Here is a 22,750-nt window from a genome sequence, read left to right as displayed (position 1 = left end):
CAGTTTCATTGTCCAACCCCTGTAGATCTGCAGCACGGCAGGAGTATGGGAGGGGCCGGCCCAGTACTTCCTGCTTAAATGTCTGAATGATGTCACCGATTGTCTGACTGGGTTCTACCAATTAGAGGGTTTCTTTTGGAGTATTGCTTTGTTTTTCTTTAAAGTAACTTTTTGACTTCTCTTGTATTACATGGGTTATTTTGCGGACCATTTTATTATATAGAGGAGTTTGTAAATCAGATTAATAATTTTATTTTTCTGTTTAGTTTTCATGTGTTTTTCCTTTTCCCTGTTTAATTGTGTAAACAAGTCTGGGTTGACCCTATATGTTTGGGGTTTTTTTGGCTTTAAAGTTGTGTTTTTGTTTTGGTTTGATATCAAACATAGTTAAAACATCATCATGTTTGACAGGTCCATATTATCGGCAGAAATAGTGAGCCCCAAAATCTAATTTCACTTTGGGCCCCATGGCGGGTTGGACCGGCCCTGCCTTCGACTGACTAAAACAATGTGTTTGTGCTGGAAACAGGTTGTTTTTAATGTTTTTCATTGCCTTAAGAATCATACATCTAGCATGGCGATTACATCCCTTCTCACATCAGGTATTCTTTTCTAAAACTAAATCCAAGAAAAGGAATCCAGTGTTCATCTCCAACTTCATGTTGTGACCAGTCTTAGGGGAAAACAATCAGATATGCTTTAAAATAGCAGCTCATCCTAAGGTAGAAACCTTAGGCAAGACATTCAGAGATGTTTTTCAGAGTGTGTCCAATCATTAGCCCAGGTATTTGAGATTTTTTTTTTTTTTTTTTTGTGAACAGAAGTTCATCTACTGTGAGATGAAGGTTAAAAATATTGGCATCCACCAAGAGCTGTGGAGCATGAGCAGATTAGATTTGGTAGGCTTTTCATGGGCAAGACACACATGTGAAACTCCTGCTGTTAAAGTCACAGATACACTTTCGAAAAACAATTATTGGTGGTACCACTTACAAGCTTTGCAATAATTGAAGATTTACTGCCAGGTTGCATTGTTACACCAACAAACAAAACTGACCAAACAGAAATGTCTTGACTTTTGGTGTTTCTTCCACCTAAGCAGGTTGGAATTATACGAAGTCTCCTTTTATAACCAAAACTTATGAAACAGTGTAAACCCGCCACATCTGAGGACTTTGGCAACCCCTGGATTGATTCCCGTATTGTATCTGGAGTTTCTGATCCCCAGCAGCCTTCTGCATCTCTTTGTAACCAGGCTCTGTGTGCATTTCGTCACACCTGCATGAATTGTGGGAATCGAGCATCTACTTACATGGAGTAGAAAGAGACGCTCTCGCTCTCTGGTCGAGGAAGGCTTTTAAGTGACGGTGTAAACTCCCTGCATTTTGTCAAGTGTTTTTCTTTTCTTTTTTTTTTTTCTTTTTTTTTTTTACCAAATCTGAAATTGGTTTTGCGGTAATTCTGTCTGCATGCATTCATCTTAGCTGGTATTCAGAACAAGGTCAATAATTGTGCTGCTCGACATCTCGAGCGCTGATTGCTCCATTTAAGAAGTGTCATTCTGAATGCACCTGTACACAGCGAGTCCTCGTCATCTGTAATCTATTATCGACTTTTTTCAGGCACAGTCCTTGTTATTAAAATCCCTGTTATTGCTGATATGCAGAGTAGGCTTGACATTGAAAAAGCCTGATAAAAAAGGGGGGTATTTTGAAGTCTTGTCGTTTGTCTTTGAGAATCTGCCCCCCCTTCCTTTCCAGTTCCTTATCTTCTGTCTTGGCAGACGAGAAGTTTTAATGAGTTGTTTTATTGCCTGCTTCAAGGGAGCATCCCCCCCTCCTAGCAACCTCACCTTTCATATTTCAGATATTTAATATTTCACCTTCAAATCGTTCTCATACAAAGAGCATCTCCGCGGGTTCAGGCTGAATATCTGGAGGACTTTTGCTTGTATAATTACCTTCCCGAATCAGATCGTGATTTGGGGCGATTTGTTTCATCTTCAAAGCAGAAGAGAGAGAGAGAGAGATGCTGAAGTGAAAATGGGGGGGGGGGCAGATCTGCTTTGTTTTCTTGGAATACGGCTAGAGCTTCTGCTTTCCAGATGTTTTGCCCTGCTTCGTGACATTCGATCAGTAGAGTGATTCCCAGTAACCAGCATTTAGAGGGGCTTTTCAGTCCTATAATAATTATATTAATATATTAATATAAATTAATATATTAATTTGCCAGTATTTTATTTCCACCTCTGTGTGTCCATCAGGTGTCAATTTACCCAGGGTACAATGGTTTTCACCAATATGAGACATCAAAATGATTAAAACTTATCTTCTTAGCCACATTTCATTTACTGCAAACTACAAGGCATGTAAAAAAACTCAACCTCTGTGGCTGTAAGAGGAAATTAAGGTTATGATCGCAAAATCAACGTGTTTCTAGTGTATAAAATCACTGTGCCTTTCAATTTTTTTTATTATTTGTGTTAATTTTATGCTTTTGCTGCCATTAAGTTTCGACTCACAAATAATAATAATAATAAAAAGAAAAGAAAAACTGACCACTGTTCATGAGCTGTTTGATATATTTACTCAAGGTAATGAGATAAAGGTAGTTATTTGTAATTTTATCCTTGAAATATGGATGCTACGTGACTTTGTAAAATCACGGCTCTGACTTTTTAAAACCTTATCCGACCTAGAGTGGTCCGCGGTGCTCCTTCTGCTGCAACAGCTCAAACCTTTTCTGTTTGTTTTGAACAATCAAACGTATTTCCATTCAGATGAATTTCACTTCCTTGTAAGGAATGGAAATATATATTCTCTTGTGTTAGCCAGCTGACGTGCTATGAGCAGCAACAGGTGGGGAAGGGGCAGCATTACATCACTCTACACATCACAGGTATAATCCCTTTAAGAGTGTTCCCATTTGAAAGCAGTACTGAACCTGTAGGCCAAATAATGCACGTTCTGTTTTCATTGATTTTAAGGTTCATTGATATTCATATGTTGAGGAAAACCTTCCGTGGTGAAGTGGACTTCTGCTGGAGCGGCAGGACCTTCAACAGTTCTGCTGGTAGCGTTCCTGCCTATATGCTCTGGTGTACGGTGCCTTGAATGTATTCACTTTCCTTGAACTTTTTTCACATTTAATCCTGCGATAAAAACAGTGCTCAATGTTTCCTCTGTTTTTTTTTTTATGTGACAGTTGTGAAGTGGAAAGAAGAGAATGCATGGTTTTCACATCTTTTTTTTTCATTCGTACAGATGCACAGCACACCTTTCAATATTTTGAAAGGTGTGCTGTGCATCTGTATTCATCCCCCCCCTGTGCAGAGCCGCTTTGCAGAGCCGCCTTTCGCTGCAATTATAGCTGCACGTTTTTCAGGCTATTTTCTCTACATCCTTTTTACATAAGGAGACTAAAAGTTTTAACCATTCTTCTTTGTGAAACAGATTAGGCGCAGACAGGTTGGATCGAGAGCATCTCAGATTTCTGAGTCTTACCACAGCTTCTCAACTGGATTTATGTCTGGACTTTGACTAGACCATTCATATCGCTATGCTTTCATTCAAACCATCACATTGCAGTTCAGGTTATATGCTAACCTCTGTACGAGTCTGCTAAAGCCTCCAACAGGCTTTTTTCTAGTATTGCCAGACGTAGCTCCATCCATCTTGTTACTTCCATGTTGCATTGTGGGAATGATTTAAAGCATAGTGTAGGTTTTAGGTCTCATCTAACCAGGCCACATCCTTTCCACATGTTTGCCTAGTCCCCCTGTGCTTGCCTCTGCAGCCTTTGAATTTGAATGCACGCAACACTTTTGTCGATCTGTCTCTTAAGATCTAATAAGTGTGGTTGTAAAATGACACAGCATGGAACAGTTCAAGCAGTGCAAATAAGTTTTACAAGTTATTGTTTTGTAGGAAATGCTTTCTGGGGGACTCTGGAGTCATAGATACCCGAATCTCCCCTTGGGGTATCTGTAGCCCATGCGGCATGCTTCCACGGTTAAAGTCTTTCCATGTAGTTTGTGTCCCACTAGTGGAAATTACCCCTCCATAGTGAGCCGCTCTTCATTTAGTTAGGTTAGAGAGCACCCCGGCGAGCTCCACATCTAACTCGGCTCCACCACGCTCCGCCGGCCCCTACGGGAAACCAAGGGGCGTAGCTAATACAGACTCAGAGGCAAGCGTGGTGAAAAATTCACGACAAAGCTGCTTTTTTTTTTGCTTTTTTTCTCCGTGAGGAATGAAACCACCACGGAGGTTGAAGGAATGAGAGGTGAGTGGGAGAGTGAGACGGAGCGAGGGGAGACCTGGTGTGATGAAAGGACACATGGCCCTCTGTGACAAATGGTCGCTCTGCATGTGATTCATCACGGTCAAGAGACCGGGGGAGCAACACAGGCGAAAACCGGCGCAGCGCATAATACAAATGTGCTCCCAGATCCCTGTTTTTGTCTTTGAATTTATAAAATGTGCTCCACAGCCTCGGGGTCACCTTTAACTGCAAGACTCCGAGCTTCACCCTAATGTTCTGATGAAATGAAGTTGTTGTTTATTGCTGCAAGATACCATAATGCTGGAGTTTCAAACAGGAATATTCTTTTTACTTCGTTTGTATGGGAATGCAAATGATTTCTCATCTTACTGATCCAGAACAATGAAGTTGTGCGAGAATAATCTGTATCTTTGCCCGGTGGTTTTCAACCATAAAGGGTAACGGTCCCTAAAATGAAGCAATGATTAATTGCAGCTCCTTGCAACAGATTAAGAACGCTACGCTTGGTGTTCTTTGTACAAGCTTTTCTACTGACCTGCAGCCCTACTTAATATGGAGACACTTGCTTTTCTGCAGGCCACCTTCTGGAAAATGCTTGGCGTTTGCTGCGAGGGAATGAGGTCCGACTAGAAGTTTTAATTTTCACGAAACAAAAGGGAAAAGTCCCTCGTTTCTAAGTGCTGTGATTTACTCTGCCAGACATTGCAGACTTTGTGGGTATTTTTCTGTGAAAAAGTGAAAACATTTGTCATTGTCAATTGAAAAAGCACTGGCATGGCTCATGTTCTTGCTGCTTCGCTGTAAACACCAGCAGGTTTAATGGTTGTTCAGGCTTGAGGGATTATTGTGGTACTCGCTTGTCAGATCTGTGTACCCTTGGCCATGTTTTTGGATATTTAGTCACCTTTCAATTGCTTTTAGGGGTGTATGTATCCAGTTAAAGAACTGGAACCTTTTTAAGGAGATGACCAGGTGGCACACCAAAACCATAAGCATCTATCTATCTATCTATACAAAAAAGATATATAAAATAAATTCAGTTTATAAAAGAATTTAGGACTTGCTGTATCAATGCAGTCATTGCTCTTCCATTGTGTTGATGGTTTTGTGAGCACAGCTTAGTGACGCAGTGACAATATGGGGTGTGGTTCACACTCTGAACACTGGGTGGCAGCAAAGCGCTTCAGACACAATCCTTTTTATGTGTAGAACATGCATCGACCAACATCCTGTGTGCCTTCAGACTAGTTTTGAGGTGCGTTTGCAAATATAGTCTTACAAAAACAGAAATAGTAAACATTAAAGTCTAAAGCATTAATATTGTTGAAAAACATGCCAGTTCTTGCCAAGAATATTAAAAAAAGTTGCTAAACTTGTTAATAGGCATCACTGAACGAAAGGAATTAAATATTGAGAGATAATAATTAGTTCTAAACTTTATATAAAAGCCAGACTGAATAGAAGCATCTTTAATTTACTTTAAAAAAAAAAAACTCTGAAATCTCTGCTGCCCTCGTGTCTTCAGGAAGGCGTAGAAAGAAAAATGCTATTATGTTTTAGTTTTCACGCTGGGGAACACCAGAGGACACTTTCCAGCAGACACAGAGGGGAGGACTAAAGCTAATCTGGTAGGGTGGGCTCAGACCATTTAGGGTTTTAAATACCAGTAAGAGTAGAATGGACATGCAGCCAATGCAGAGACTTTAAAATCAGTGGGATGTGAACTCGCTTCAGAACTCATCTGTGAAAATGCCAAACCAATGGGTTTGGCATTTTTACAGATGAGTTCTGAAGCAGCTCTAATGGAGCTGCAGTTCTGCCAGGAAGACCAGAAAGCAGAGGATTACAACAATGTATCCTATACGTCATAATAGTGTGAACTAAAGCCTGTCAATTGGACTGAGGAAGAAACGGTCACATTTTGGGAAAGATCATTGGATGAGAAAGTGTTTTTTTTATAAGCTTTCTGAAACTTAAGTTTGAGTCAAATATGCAGATATTTTTTGACCTGATCTGAAGGATTCATTGTAACTCTCTATCTGAATGTCTGTTCCAGCAAGGAAACCTCCCGTTCTGAATTTCCATCAGCTCAATCACATAAACTAAAATGTATGTTGTCTAATGTGTTGCAGTCTAGTGCATGTTCACACTGAGCAAGAAAATACTTAAATGTCTTCTCTCACAGATCAGTGAAATATTTTCTGCCCATATCTTTAAATATGAAAAATTAAACCAAGAGAGTGCTCCAAAAATGAACTAATTCGGTTTTCCTAATAACCTTTTTGAGAAAGTGTCCTTGGTATAACATTTTTGATTAGTGTTCCTGTAGTTAGCATACTTGCTCTTCTCATAAACTTTAAAAAAACACAGGTCTGAAACTGGAATGGAAAATATGGCCACTCAGTCCTTGTTTCAAGGCACCTTGAGTGTATATATATATATATATATATATATATATATATATATATATATATATATATATATATATATATATATATATATATATATGAGAGAGAGAGAGATAAAACAACAACATTTATAAATATATAAATGTTGTTTTTTTTTCAGTTCTAGCTACTTTGTGCATGTTTATCCTCCCTGCTGTGCCTTGCTGCAGAGAACAGGATGAACTCTGGCAGGAGTACTGCCTGTCGAGCAGGAAGTGTAACTGCCTGACCACATGCCATGTCCACATTGTAATCTGTAACCTAGAGCAGGGGTCTCAAACTCCAGTTCTCAGAGGTCAGAGACCAGCATCTTTCAAATGTGTCCCTGATTCAAGCCACCTAAAGTTCCGCAGAGATAATTAACTAATAATTTGGTCAGAATGAGTTAAATCAGGGATGCGTCTAAAAGCAGCAGCGGCAGCTTTCTTCTGGGTTCAGATGGCTTTGTCATAAAGTCTTCAGAGCACTTCACCACCTGACAGGAGGCTGTTAATGTTTCCAGAGTGAGCTGCAGTGAGGTTGCAAGTTCAGGTTTCGACCAAGAAGCTTTTGACTTGAGATGTACATTAAAAAAACGTGAAGGTAGTCCTCCCCATTTGTAAACCAATCAACTGTGTGCGCTGCACCAGCACCGCCAGCGGGGAAACAGCCCCACATCAACGATGCTTTCCAATAATGTGCTTGGCAGGTGTTTCAGTTGTTTTGATTTGAAAATGATACCATGGTTCCTCCAAACGTGTTGTCGTGTGCCCTAACAACTCAACCTTTACTCTTCAGCCTGACGGCGAATACTTTGAAGGAGGGGATGCTTTCTTGATTGGCTCTGCCTCGGTCCAAGGGGACGTTGCTGTTCATGTTCACTGAAGTCTCGAGCTTAGGTGCTTTTAAAGAACTCCTCCTGGGCAGTCCAATCGATCTTTCATCTTAATGGGAAAAAAATTCAAACTGTTTAAAAAAAACAAATAATGGAGACACTCTAATGCATGGTGGCGACAGCATCACTCCATGGCACCGCAGCACTGTGGGTAATAATGGTGCATTGCACGACAGTGTCCCACTTGACCTCGCACAAAACAAATCTTTTCAGGAAATAAATCAAGTAGGCCTTGACATTATATTGACGTCATCTGTGCTGGAAATCTGCAGACTATATTTAACAGCTGCGTTTTTGCCTTAAAATCCAACCTTTTCAAAGAAGATTAGACAAATACCCATCCAGAATTATGCCACATGCCTTGTGACAGCTACAAGAAGCATGACTTCAGTGTGAACATTTTCCAAACTTCGAAGGAGCCTTAAAAGTGCTGTTTATATCTGGACCGTTCATCTGATTCTTTAGTTTAATCTAGTTTCTTTCTAAGCCTTTCTGACCAATATGTTCTTCCACTCTCTATCCAACTCTGTTACTCTTTTTAAACTAACTTCCCCCCATCCCCCCTGTCAAATACAGGGAAGTTCTTCAATACAGCAATTCCAAATAATAATGTTATTATATATAAACCGCCATACAGGCCCGTGCCTTCACCCTTCACACCAATTTAAAATAATGATAGGAGCCTGATGACATTTGAGGCCCATTCGGGATCATTTCCTCTCGCCTCTCTGCCCCAGCCGCCTCCTGCAGTAGGAGCGGTGCATTGTGCCGGCGTGTATCTCTCCAGGTTCCCACTTTTCCTGCTGAAAGGAGTAGTGGACGTGGCAGTGAAATACTCTGCAGGAGCTGTCCATTTAGTGGTGCTGAAATCCATTTCAGCTCAGTCTGACTCTTAATGGTGCCCGGATCGGTATTGGGAGCTGTCCTCCTGCCTGGTTGCTGAGACGTGTTAGTCATATGCTGGCCTTTCAGGGGTGATGGGGGTTTAACTGTGTGAGCAGGTGCTCTGTGGAAAGTGTGTTATTATTCGCCGTGTAGCAGGAAGTGTCAGTCCTTGAAGCAGTGATGTTCTGCGGCATCCGCCGCTTGTCATCTCCTCAAAGAGCGCGTGAGATAGTGCCATTAATCACAGCTTTTTTTTTCTTTTTTATGATTAGGTTGTGTGAAAGTAACCAAAACGGGTTTGCGCTGCACTTTAAGCCGGTCTCTTCATCGCTGAAATGTGTTTTTTTTTTCCCTTTCTCCCCAGATGGGCTTGGAGATAATTTCAAGTAGCTATTCACAGTCAGATCAGTTTTCGAAGCGTATTATGAGATGCAAAGTAAAAAGCATGGATCCTGAGAAAATCCAATTTGTTTTTTTTTTTTAAGCACAAAGCAGCTGCCGTTGTCATGACAATGGAGCCCCTTTAAAAACAAGATGATGTCTTTGTGGTGTTTTTAAGACTATTTTATTAAACTTTGGGAGAGGAAAAGAAAAAGAAAATGGGAGCGAAATGAGTTAAACACCATCAGCGGTAAGCAAACAGACTGCAGGGCATGCACATTGGGTCGGAGCTCCTCAAATGTGAGCAGAATCCAGAAATAAACATCACACAAAACAGTTTTTAGCCTTTAGTCTTGGATTAGTTGGCAAACCACATAGAAAATAAAATTTTAGTGCCATAGTGATTAATTCAAATAAATCATAAATGAGTAACAAGAGCAACACGTCAAAAAACATCTTTAACAGACATCAGAAACTTCAGAAGATCTGTGGAGTTTTGACAAATGGAGTTGTCCATTTATGCCACGAGGTAGCGTAGCTACAATAGGGCCAATATATATATATATATATATATATATATATATATATATATATATATATATATATATATATATATATATATATAAAATATTTTTTTTTTTTTTAAATTGATCACTGCCAGGAAACATATTTTGGCTATTTTCCTTATAATGACAAGATTATGAGTGGAGATGAATCGATCTGATTCCCGGATTGGATATCGGCTCCGATATTGACTAATTAACTGGATCGGTTATCGGATGAATGACGCCTATCCAGCATTACGATCAAGTCATTTGTTTTTTATTAATATCATACAAAGCAATACAGTTACAGCAATCTTGTCACTTCAATTCTATGTGTGCAATGGCGCTTACGTAGCTTACCATTACGCAGCTAGTGATGAGTTAGCACAGAGCAACAACGTGGAAGCGCCGGACCGAACCAAGTCTGATGTTTGAAAACATTTCAGACTTGATAAGCCAATAAGTTCGACTGCAATATACCATATCTGCAACGTTAAAATTGAGGCGGTTGGGGATAAAGTTGGTAAATTTAACACCGCAAACTGCAAAAGTACCATGCTAAAGAACACAGAGACCTTTTTTTAAACAACGCCAAGCCTGTTGATTTCACTGACACGGCACGGTATACATTTAATTCATTCAACAGTAGTATCGGATCGTTATCGGGTAACAGCCGATACGTTCACACCAGGTATGTATATTGAATTGGATCGGTAAAAAATAAATTTCCTTGTGTGGTTTTTCCACAACAAACATTACTACAATAGAACAGTCAACAAACTACTGATGTACTGCAGAGGGAGTGATCCTATGGGAGCCAAAATGTTGTTGTTTTTGCACTTATGATTTATTCTGTACCATTGATGCTTCTGAATAGTACAGGTCCAAAAAGGATCGCTGCCTTGGGGCATTGGATGGTGACCAAATCCCACCGGTGTCCGCTGACCATAACCTCTGCTTCATTTTCCTGATTTAATCATGGAATGAGGCTTTTTCTGAAACAAAAGCTTCATGTTATCTGCATAGTTGTTTTTTTGGTATTGTTTAAATGTAATTGTTTTTGGATTCTTTAAAAGGTATGAATTAAAAACAAATATGCTCTGAAGTAACTTTCTCAAGACAACAGATCGAACCCATTTCAAGATATCCAGATGATTAAACATCAGTCTAGTTTATATATTAAAGAAATCCAGTCATGTAGTCAAATTCAATTATACCCATTCAACGTGCATTATTGTACAGTACAATATACTTAATCATTTAAAGTACAGTGGTAAAAGTTATATAATAATAATGGTCAAAGCTTTGGCACTGATTTTAAAGCAATCCCTCATGGTGCAGCCGTGGAAAGCAACTATTGCCTTTTAATAGAAAAGGACCCTTGGGCAGAAGCATTTTCTGTCTCGACAAACTGCGGTTTTTAGAAAACGGTGCGTGGTCGACTCAAAAACTCACAAGGACAAAAACCAACTAGGAAAAATGAAGAATGAAAAAATCTAACTGTGGTAATAACTCCTTCAAAGGCTCTTTCCAGGAAGGAGACACAGCGAAGCACAGTGAGCCAGACGTACTTTCCAGGAGAAAGAACAATAAAATTTCACAGGGTTAATGATAACAATTGCTACATAGATGACTCGGGGGTGATCAAAGTGGGGCCGAGGGCCATTGGTGGCTCTCAGAATAATTTTATGCGGTCCCCCAGACAATCCAGGAATGACAAGAATCTGGCCTCCAAACACAGGTGGTTGATGTCTTTTTGTTAATCTTTTTGGGCAACATTTTTGTAGAGAAAACCTTCATTAAAAAAGACGTTTGGTACAACACATAATTCTCTTTCATCAATCAGGTTTCTGCATTCATCTCCATTCTGTAGTAAATAAAAAAAAAAAACATCTGGCAAATTTTACTTTAAAGCAGAATACAGCAAGACTGACCCATGTCCCTTTGTTGTTGCTGAACTAAGACCAAAACATATTCTTACAACTAGGGCTGGGCAATGTGGCTTAAAAGTAAAACCGCTGATTGTATTAGAACACAAGGTTAGCGGCACCATTAATTGAAATTATGACACGAATGGAGAGAAGTGGGAGGACGACATGAGTTTCAAAACACTTTGAGGTGAAAAGACAGCCAACCAAATCTAAAACTCCTGTTTTATATTATGTTTCTAAAGAACTAACCTGGTAAAAGAAGTCTGAAGGTTGCAAAAAGTAAGATGCCACAGGAGACAGTGGATGATTTTCGAGAGGTTTCTCAAGCAGTCTGGAGTGATGTCTTATAGTCAATGTCAGAGTCAATAAGAGAAGAGCACAGAAGTTCAAATGCAGACTTTACAAAAGATCAGTCGATAATCCACATTCCCGCATTACGTTTTAAGAGGAGAGATGAACCTTATCTGTCAGTTTTAGAGTCAATAAATTCAATTCTGCAACAGAGGCATTGAATCCAAGGAAGGACATCCTGGATCAGAGGGCTGTAGGGCATTTTTAAAACAATTTTCTTTTATGTGAAGGTCATGGTTCTCTCTGTAGCACAGGGACCTAAAACTTAAATCCAACAAAAGAAACGGGAGGCTTGAAAAGAAAAGAAAAGAAAAGAAAAGAAAAAAGCAACAAGATTGGCCGTTTAACTTGAAAAACAGTGGACTGGCCAGCCTAAATCGCAGGAAAAAGCAAGAAAAATAGAAGTAACTTGCTGCTCCAAAAGCAAATTGTGCAAATTTAAAAGCTTGCAGGCACAGGGAAGCAGAGTGGCAGAATCTAACACAACAAACCTCCAAGATGCTTGTTTTATTTTGCTGCCAACAATCTAGACATCCCCAAGAGCTCTGCAAAGGTAATACTGTAAGACCCAAGTAATGTATTGTTTTTAACACAAACCCTTTTTTTTATAGTCTTGTCAAACAATATTTCCATTTTACACAAACACATCCCATGTTGTGCTGCCAACAATTTAATCGGGCATTATTCATCCATTTAGAGGTTTTAGGAATCCCAGAAGGAGCAAAAATGCATCAGATTCACCAAGATCTGAGTTTTTTGTAACACTAAAACTGTGTAAAATATAAGGAGTGCCTGAGATGTTTTCATTCTGACATAACCCAGGCACACAATTGTTTATCTGCCTTTTATTTCTACAGTGGAAACGCAGAATGCAGTTTTATTTGAACAATCTTTCAAAATTGCCTTCTATGTATTCGACTGTATAACACGTAGTTTTTGGTCATTAGTCTGCCACAAATTTCTATCACCGTGTTAGGACATTTTAAGGCACGAGGATCGGAACTCTGATCCTCGTGCCTCCATATGACACCACATAAATCGTAAACATGTGCAGCACTGCTGCTCAGATGTTGTCCAATGATCGAATGTTGTGGTACACTATGCAGATGCTCTGTCTGTACCCATGAAGGTTCAACTCTCCTTGGTGTGCTGATTGGTCACAGAAGCTCCATCTGAGACTTAATTCAGCTAGTTTGACCACACAATACACTGTGCAGGGGGCCTTTGAACTTCCATCTTTAGATACTCAAGTATGGAGAAAAGAATAAGAAAACTAGGTGCTAGTATTGCTACAAATGTAACATGCTTTACACCCTTCAATCTAATACACATGCACTGTACGTTCTATGATAGGACTTAATGTTTCTTAGAATAAGCCTAATTTCCTCACATTTAGACGCACATAAAATCTGATTTTAGATACGACTCCTTCTGTGGCAAGATGGGGAAACTGTGACACTAGCTTTAGTTCTTTATATGCTTATGCTTGAGCTTGAAGCACAACCTGATGCAAAGTTACCAAACAATCAATTTATTTATGTGCCATCTCTAAAAGCAATTACCTATTGGCAAAACTGATTTAAAAAAACAAAAATACAAAGCTAGCATAATATAGAACCACTAATGATATGGGAATACCTCAGAGAAAGCTCTGCTTCTGCTGCTTTTGAGTCTGAATCTGGAGTCGCTCAACTGTAGCTGCTTTTTTCAAATTCCGTGCCTCAACCTGGAGAGTAATGGTGTAAAAGTTCTGACAAGCCATACTATTTAGGCTTTTTTTTTTAAAAAAACCAACTATGCAATTTTAAACTGGAACCTGAAATGGACTAAAAGCCAGTGTAGACAGACCTGAACAGGTGACTCATTTTATTGCCACTTAAGGAGCTAGCTGCTTCATTTTGGACACTTTGACATTTTGGATCACTTAGTGATGTTTAAAGTTAGATGGCAGCAAATTGCTTTCATTTACTGCGTATACTCGGTATGTGACTCCCAGATGGAGCAGACAGCAGGGGCAAAAGATGTGCAAACATTGAGTAAGGGTGCAACTTAGTGAATTCATCCAGGAGTCTTATTTTGCCGCGGCAAGACCATCCTGGACAGACATTTTGCTCATAAGAAGTGAACTGAAAACCGTTTCGCCAACACAGATGTGCACCTTAGCTTATTCCCGGAAACAGAGGCATGACTCTGTTGATACTTCGCAGCTGAGTGGTGTGACAGCTCGTGAGTCATGCCTGGCAGAAAGTGCTGTATGCTGACAGGGAAAATTGTGAGCTGATGTATCCTCTGTCTGTCGGCATGTTGGTGCCAAGAAATGTCACAGTGCGCAGGTAGGCTATTCGCATGGAGAGAGCAAAGGGGGCCTGATGGAAAAGAAATTGCTTACTTCCAATATTTTAATGCTTGCCATCATACGTCAAGCAAATACAAGGGAAAAGCTGAAGCACACAGCTCTGAACACGCCATTTCCAGACCTCTGGGGTAATGTCAGAGCCAATGTAGTCATTATACTACACTTGATTTCTGTCTAGAGTGATTATTTTGGCTGTACACAAGGTTAAAAATCACATTTTAAGAAAGAACCTTAGTGCTTTCTCAATATATTCAAGCCCACAAAGTCGTGGCATGAACAAAAAGCTGGAAAGCCTTTTGTTTCTGAGCCGTTCCATTACACGTCTACTTTATTCAGCGCTGGGGACTAGCTGCATTGAAGGGATTGATGCAGGAATAAAATAAAGCTGATAGATGGCTTCGAATATATGCAGTGGCAGAATGTTTTCTGGCAGAGTGTGGCTGTCTGTAACTGGTTATAAAAAAAAGTATTTTTAGATATTATTTTCTCTATCAATGGGTGCATTGGGGCACATTTCCTTCCAGTGGATGGTCGCATGCAAGAGCTTGCAGTCGACCAGGGAGAATAACCTTTGAATGTCTGTGGAACGGCTGAAACGATACAATGCAAAATGTTCTTCCACTGGGTTTGGCTTTTGCTTCCAAGATTCAGACTTCAGTTCAAGCCATGAAATCATTTCTGAAGCCTTTTCAGATCCACGGATCCTCCTCATCCCCACACCTCTCTCTCTAAAACTTCCTTCCTTTTTTTTTTCTCTTATCCATTTTCTTTTGATCCCCTCGCCCACGGATTGAACGCTGACTACTTTCACGTAAAAGACACCAGATATCCGTCGAGACAGTTAGGAAATCTCCTGGCTGTTCTGAAGCAGCGTTGGTACACAGACAGGACTTGAATGTTGCCCGGGTTAATTGGAGACGCCACCTAAAGCAACGTCAATCATCTCTGTTTATACGGCAAGCCCATTTTTTTTCTTCTTCCGGAGCTGCTGTCTGAGTCAAACAAAGAATAAATGTTCATTACTTAGAAATTAAAGTGACAATTATTGAGTGCATTGAAGCTTTAATTAGGAAAAAAAAAGTGCCTTTGGTTCAGGAGGTTGGCAGCTGGGTGCGGCTGGTGTGGGAATGATGAGGCAGGATTGAGTGGATGGCTCCATTTGCTCGGGCAGTTTGCCACAATCATTCAGTTAATTCTCAACTTTGCTTGAACGTGTATTTAAACGGAGCCACCCCGGCAGCATTCATCACCGCCACGTCTGGTCCATTCGTCACCATCAGTCCGCTGTAGCTTGTATACTCACTGTAATACAAATCACTGAGGGGTGCTTATTGTCTTACCCGGCTGCCGCAGTCCGACCACATTAGTCATGAGCCAAAGGGCATTGGCCGAAAGTGGCCGTCATTAGTTTGGAGCTGATTGATTGGCTGTTGAGAGGCTGTTTGGGATTCATACATCATCCTTACGATGGAGAGTGCAGAGTGAGTTGCTGGGGCCTCTGCTTGCGTGGTGGTGTGTTGACATGGTAGCTTTTATTCTTCCTCATTCACACAACCTTAGATTTAGTCCCAGTAGCCTTTTCGTTTTTCACATTTGTGGGGCAAACTGAAAAAAAAATACAGATTTTAAACATTAGAATTTCTATTGTAATGTTGCCACTGCTGGCTTGCTGCTATTGAATATTTTAAGCTTCAAGTACTCTATTGAATCCGCCCTCAAGTGTTCAAGTAATCAGATATACAATTACTACACCGGACATCCCTGAGCTTTTTCCTTTTTGTCAGACAAAGAGTCAAACACAAAAAGCTGTTTTCAGATTATTTATTTCATCAAGGGAAAAAAAGCTGTTGGTACACACAAATAGCCCCTTTTTAAATCACGAATTAACTGTAATTTACCACATTTCTCGAAGCATTTTACTAATTACACCCAGGCCTGATGAATGCCTGACCTGTAGATTCAAGAAATCACTTAAATGGGACCTGTCTGACAACATGAAGTAGGCTAGAAGATCTCAAAAGGCAAACCACCGTGGCTCACAAAGCCATTTCCAAGGCTTTAGGACTCAAGTGTATCTTTGTGAGAGCCATTATCCACAAATAATACACCCTATAGAAAAGAATAAACAGCGGCGAGTCTTCCCAGGAGTTGCCTGACGAGCAACATTACTCCGTGAGCTTATCTATTGCTATGCTTCTATCCAATTGTCATGTGAAATTTGAGCAAACCTTTCAAATGTTGCAAAAAAAAGGAGAAAATGCAAGTTGGGCATGTTTTCAGCTACTGGCTTGAAGTGAATTAACCAGGCTACATAAAGTGTTATGGGCGTTAAGGGAATATCCGTAAAAGATGACAACAGCATAAACAGCTGATTAGTCATGCAAGGTAAATGTTCGCTACATCGAAACTTATTCAGCAAATGTGTTTCCGTCTCCAGTTTAGCACATTAACCTTTTTGTCAGAAAAGCCAAAACCGCATCAAGGGAGCGTAAAACCTTTAAGTTATTTTGAATTTTGCAGCTTCCAACAACCTTATCCAAAGCAATACTTCAAAATGCGCCTAGTGAAAGAAACGTTGATTGGAAACACGGCTTATGACTCCTCCAGGAGGTGACGGTGAAACCTAGAACAACAAAGCACTGCAGGTCTCCCCTGAACAAAAATGGCCGCCATGGAGAATGTTCCAAGATCAAAACCTCTGCTTTTCGAAAAGAATGCAAAGGCAATTCTTACGTTTGCGACACAAATATGTGTATACAATGAAATTCTTTTAACCAATCCGTTTTTAATTTGCTTGTAGTGGTTGGCTTTGCTGGAAGGTGAGCATGTCGGATTCCCGTTGCTTAGGTTTAGCCTCAAAGTGGCATTGGTGAAGCTCGACTACATTTTTGACAAAGTTGGCAAATGTAACATCTCACCACCCTTTTACAAATGTATAAAGAAAGTGAACTATTCTGCGGTCATTCTTGTATTATCCTTCATTTACAAAACAGAGCAGAATAAATTTCTCTGGGGACATCCGCAAATTGTTCACGGGAACAAGGAAAGAACTTAACCTGCGACGTAGCTTGATTGAAAATAAATAACAAAAGCACTTTTTTTTTCAACTCACAAGTCAATGATATCTCATCCAAGGGTATCTGAAAGTGGTTTATTTCCACTGAGACCATGTTTTGTTGTGAACGGCGTTCTTTTTTTTCTTGCATGTCATGCTGGTCACATGAAAAAACAGATATTCTTTCGGGACTCGGAGGTAATTGACTTCGCCCAGCCGCCACCTGACTTTAATTAACAGCGCAGCACATTCCGCGGCAAACCTGCGGCATACAGGAGTCATACTGGAGAGTGGGGTATTAATTAACTCTAAGTACATCTCAGAACAAATCAAAGTAAGTCATTTCCTCCCTGTGTTTAATGGGGATTGTACAACACCTCTCGCAGATGTAATTAATGGAACGAGCCATGAAAAGACGCAGGGTTCTTATCAGGGAAATGCTGACGACACGGGAGGCTGTTAAGATTTAATTTGGTGTTAACATTTTTTTTTACCCTGCTTCTTTTCAAGATTTTATAACTAGCTAAACTTTGTTTAAGGCCACCTCCCTATTTTTTTTTTCTCCTATAGCCGCCCACTCCCTCCAAATGCTTGATTGCTTTTTGTTACAATTATCTGCAAAAATGAATTTGAGCCAGCATGTTGATCTTTGATTCAGGCTCTTGCCACGCGAACAAGTCCAAACCTCCAAGTCTGCATGTAAACTAAAGCTCCTGGTTAAGATAGGTTAGATTTATGAAAACACCATTTGTGTTGTGCCCATGCAGACTGGACATCCAGGGATTAATAACAAATTATTTAGAGGCCCACTTTCTACATGTCCACTCATTTGTTCGACCACAGTGGAGCCCTTTTCTGTGGATCTGACTTGCTTTGTCCTGACTGTTTCTTTTACACGTCAAACGTCAGCTGAAGAAGTCTTATGGAAGTCATAAAACGTGCCCAAGGAAACCTGGAGCTGCCTTTGTCCGTGCAGAATATTGTAAATTGTCAGCCATGCTCAGGATCTTTCTTTTTGTTTCACTTTGTTGTTGCTGTCGCATCTTGGGAATTTCATTCCAACTGGACTCCCCCTAAAGCATTTACAATGGCATCTCATTAGTAATTCAATTGAAATGGTGAACGTTTGTAGTGCTTATTTCAGTAAAAAAAAAAAGTATTTTTTCGGGTTGCTGGAAATGTTGGACCGCTGCTTGTGTAATTTTTACATATTTTTCTAAATTTGACAATGAATACGGGTATTGGTATACTTTTGGCCGTATGGGCAGGTGTCAAGAACCGAGAAAAAAAAAGTTTGCTTCTCCATAAAGCTGGTAGATGGTATTGCTGACTTTGGGCCTGATTAATCAGAAGATTACCGTCCGTCCGTCCGTCCGTTGTCTTCCGCTTATCCGGGGTCGGGTCGCGGGGGTAGCAGCTTCAGTAGGGAGGCCCAGACGTCCCTCTCCCCAGCCACTTGGGCCAGCTCCTCAGGAGGAATCCCAAGGCGTTCCCAGGCCAGCCGGGAGACATAGTCCCTCCAGCGTGTCCTGGGTCTTCCCCTGGGTCTCCTCCCGGTGGGACGTGCCCGGAACACCTCTCCAGGGAGGCGTCCAGGAGGCATCCTTCCCAAGAGCCAGCTTCTGCAGCCGAGGATCGGAACGCCAAGGTCCCCGCCCTCCACTGCTACCCGTTACACATTGCACCCGACCCCTTTGGCCTCTCCGACAGGTGGTGAGCCCATCGGAAGGGGGACCCATGTCGCCTCTTCGGGCTGAGCCCGGCCGGGCTCCATGGGCAAAAGCCCGGCCACCAGACGCTCGCCAACGTGCCCCACCTCCAGGCCTGGCTCCAGAGTGGGGCCCCGGTGACCCGCGTCCGGGCGAGGGAACACGAGGTCCAACAATCGTACTCATCATAAGGGGAGTTTTGGGCTGCGCTTTGTCTGGTCCCTCACCTAGGACCTGTCTGCCTTGGGTGACCCTGCTAGGGGCTTAAAGCCCCTGACAGCATAGCTCCTAGGATCACTGGGACACTCAAACCCCTCCACCACGGTAAGGTGGCAGCCCAGGGAGGGGCTGCCACCCAAGACAGAAGATTACATAGCTCTTCAAATTATTATTGGATGTTGGAACTTGCTGAACCTCAGCAACTTGGATTCCGAGCTCTTCCTCCAGAATCTGGGACTTATATTTATTTTATTTATAGGCAGGATTTACTTCCATGTGGAATGAGGACTTGGAGCGCCAAGCTGTCGTCCAGTCCTTTTTGCCTTAGCCTGGCTAAGTTGCTTTGGACCTGGTTCGAGAGTGGCTTGAAGACAACTCTTAGCTTTGGTTTACAAACCTCTCAAGGTTGCCATTATCCATGTTGCTTATGCTCCCTTTTCTACACCTTTTTCCTTTCCATTAATTGGATCCAGCACAGTGTGAACAGCCGGCTTCTCAGCAAACATCTTTTGTGGAATGTGCCAGTGAGTGGCAGCAAGACAACTTAATAAATTGCACAGTCTTCCCAGGCAGTACATGAAAGCATTACTGTAATATTACAATATAGCTTGGTTTGAGGTTTTCATCAGCTGCAAATAATCATCAAAATGAAGAGAAGTAAAACCTTTGCGACACGAGTTTCACATTTTTAAAAATAAGTGACTAAACTGAATCAAGTTTTTGTTACATTCTAAACGATTTAGATGCACCTGTATACCTACAGTGTGCTTAGCTAGCAATGGTGGTGGAGGTGGAGGGGGGTGCACCTATCTGGACCTCATCCAACTTTAGGTCGGCCCTGGCTATTATAAATATTTTCTGTGCAGTTTAGAGCAAATCCAATGAGCAACAACTACATTAAATCTAAAGTTTGTTTTTTTAAATTTCAGTCCCCTCACTACCTTGTGAACCGTGCGCGCGCGCGCAGTGTGCGGAGGCGCCGGTGTGGGCACGCGCGTGTGGAACATCGGAGTCCCGCATGAAGCGTTTCAAGCAGAGATGCGCGGCTTCTCTCCGCCTCTCTTTCTCCGGTTTCTCCTCCTTTCCCCCCACTGACTGAACCTTCCCTTCCTCTCTCTCTCCATCTCTCTCTCTCTCTCCTTTCGCCACTTATTATTTCGCACCTTCACCCGCCTGCCCGCCCGCCTGCCTGCAGGCTCCGTGAATAGACTGCTTTCTTCTTGAACCTGTCTCCGCGGTTCCACCGGTGTTTTTCCCCCCACTACCACCACCCCCCCCTCTCCTCTCGGCCGAAAGGGGAACAACAGTTTGTCACCCCCCTCCTTTTAGGGAACCATGACCACCGCGAAGGAAGGCAACGCGCCGTCGAAAGCGGCTCAGCAGCAGGACCAGGTAGAGCGACGCCTGTTTGTTATTTTTATCCTTGCTCACAAACCTGCGCAGGTTTTTTTTATTTATTATTATTTTATTTCTAGTTCCCCATGCACTATTACTGGAATTCATATGCGTTACTCTTTATGGTCGCTAATTGCTCTGTTTGGAATTGCTGTCTGCAGAGCTGTGCATTCCGACTGGAGGATTTCCCCCCACTTTCATATTGTAATGGTTACATTTTACCCCCCCATCATCATCATCATTTTCGCCATGCATTGGCGCTTTATCCAGTGACTTGCGTGTTACCGGCACCTCTCTGCAGAACACGCAAATCATCTCAATCAAGGCAACTTTAATCAGGCGTGCACAAGCTGCCATGTTTTAATTACATCCTAAATGCGTTTCCCGCAATAGAACTCCATTAACCCGAGTTTCCCAAGAAGGCTGGAGCCTTCATTTTTTGTATTTTTTTTTTTTTTTTTACACTGTTGCGTGTCTGTGTGCTTCTGCTTTATTCTCATTCCTCATCAGGCTGTCTCTATGGAGCATCTGTTAATGCCCCTCCACAGGGCGACCAGAGCCTGCAAAACTTAACCAAATCACACAGGAAATAAGATTCCCCCCTTCCTCCAATGAATGTGGGAAAAGAGTTGTGCTTCATAAGTGCTTGCCATATACCAACTTATCTCCCTAAGACTTAAAAGACTCTGAGTATGTGCATGCAAAATGAACCAAAAACGTTTAACGTGTGCATTCTTATGCACTGCCCTGCCTCCCCGCTGATGCACAATGCTCTGTAGGTCAACAAGCAACACGGCTTATTTATTTTCTTTTTTTTCTTTTTTTTTTATAAGAAAATGAATTTTTTTTTCTCAGCTCTCCTGTCATCTGTCAGCTTTTGGAGGAAATGTGTCAGCTGCATCTGTAACTGTGCATTGCACGTCTAAAAATGACAGAAAAGGTTACAGGGACATTCAGTTGTTGTTGGGTTTTTTTTTATTTATTCATTAGTATTTTTTTTAAATGTATTTCTTCGTTCCATGTGGGCAGTCTCCTCCTGCTTAGCTGTAGCAGCAAACTGTCAGTCACACCCTTGGAGGCGCTCAAAGATCCAAAGATCTGAGCTTGTGTATTCAGTGCATGCGGTAGAGACTTTACGGACCCGATCCTCAACGTAACTAGGCGATGGGTTGGGAATTTAGACAATACTGAACAACTGGCAATTTTCAAACTTCATTATTTATCATAATGAACCCAAAACTCCCGGTAGCAATCGTTTTTCTTTTGTTTGGCAGTGGCTGGTCTCCTTCATTGTTTTCCAAGGAATTTTGACAGTTTTGCAGAAGAAGGAAAAAAGCTACATTGATTTAGATCTCATGGGGCTCGACTTTGCCTCGTACTTTTTATTTGTAACCAACAAAAAAATGAAGATTACACACTGCACAATCCACGTCAGCTCTTCTCGCGTCTGAAGAAAGACCCAAATGATGTTATCCTTGTTGGATTCTCATCACTTATTTCCATCTATACATCAAAACATTCTGTACGTCCCACAACTTTGACCCAATTTGTGTTTAACTTCAAACTTTCAAGGCACTGAGGGCAAAATCCGCTCATTTGGGGCAATCTGTAGGTGCATGCAGTTGTGGCTTTCGATGTGGCCGTTACGGCTCTCTGCCCAGGGGGCCTTAGCCTGGGGATGGCCCGGGCAATTGATAGAAAAACGTCACGGTGGGTGTTGGGCACGCTTCCTGTTTGTAGATGCCAAATGGGCAACCTCTTTCCCGCCCTGCTAGTGTAAGCAATATAAGAAAATAAGGTCAGACACAGTAGCTGGCTAAAGATGTTAAAGTTAGTCTGTTTTTTCGCTCAGATTGAACAGATGTTTTACTGTTTTCTCTTTAAAGGAATCTGTACTTTATTTGATCATCTCCAAAATCCAAAAACCTCATAGTTGGACCAAACCAGAACTGGATTATTCTACACTAGCAACTTTTTTTTTTTGTATCTTTTGTTTGTTTCATTTCAAAGCTTCTGCAATCTGAATTCTGAGCAGAAGTTACCATTGGGTGAACAAGGATGTTTTTGCTTGTCCCTGGCCTGCAGCTGCAATCTGGTGCAAATACTTATTCAGAAGCCCTAATGTAGAGCCCAATAAATGGGATTTTAAAAAGCAGCACTGAGAGAGACCGCCTTCGCAAACATCTCCCAATATGAACACGCAGCTACGACTCCTAATATTAACATCCACCTGTGATATTTTGACATAACAGCAGCTACGTTTACATGGACGAAAGTAATCGGAATAAAGGGCCGATCAGAATAAAAATGCATCATGT

At 41.4% G+C, this 22,750-nt stretch overlaps 1 protein-coding gene across 6 annotated transcripts in view; it reads left to right on the top strand.

Moving 5' to 3' along the window:
* Positions 1-22,750, top strand: part of dpp6a (dipeptidyl-peptidase 6a) — a 350,399-nt gene that overhangs the window by 173,041 nt on the left and 154,608 nt on the right. The window contains exon 1 of one of the 6 annotated variants that reach the window (XM_036124846.1): positions 20,021-20,429. The exons of the other annotated variants lie outside the window; for them this stretch is intronic. Coding sequence (XP_035980739.1) covers positions 20,373-20,429 — 57 coding nt within the window. The 5' untranslated portion in view covers positions 20,021-20,372. Of the gene's footprint in view, positions 1-20,020; positions 20,430-22,750 lie in introns of those variants that run through there. 6 annotated transcript variants of the gene reach the window in all.

The sequence above is a fragment of the Fundulus heteroclitus genome, chromosome 21 (genome assembly GCF_011125445.2).
Source record: "Fundulus heteroclitus isolate FHET01 chromosome 21, MU-UCD_Fhet_4.1, whole genome shotgun sequence".
Classification (NCBI taxonomy): Eukaryota; Metazoa; Chordata; class Actinopteri; order Cyprinodontiformes; family Fundulidae; genus Fundulus; species Fundulus heteroclitus.
Note: the sequence above shows the minus strand (reverse complement) of the source record. Positions and strands in the feature narration are given on the sequence as shown.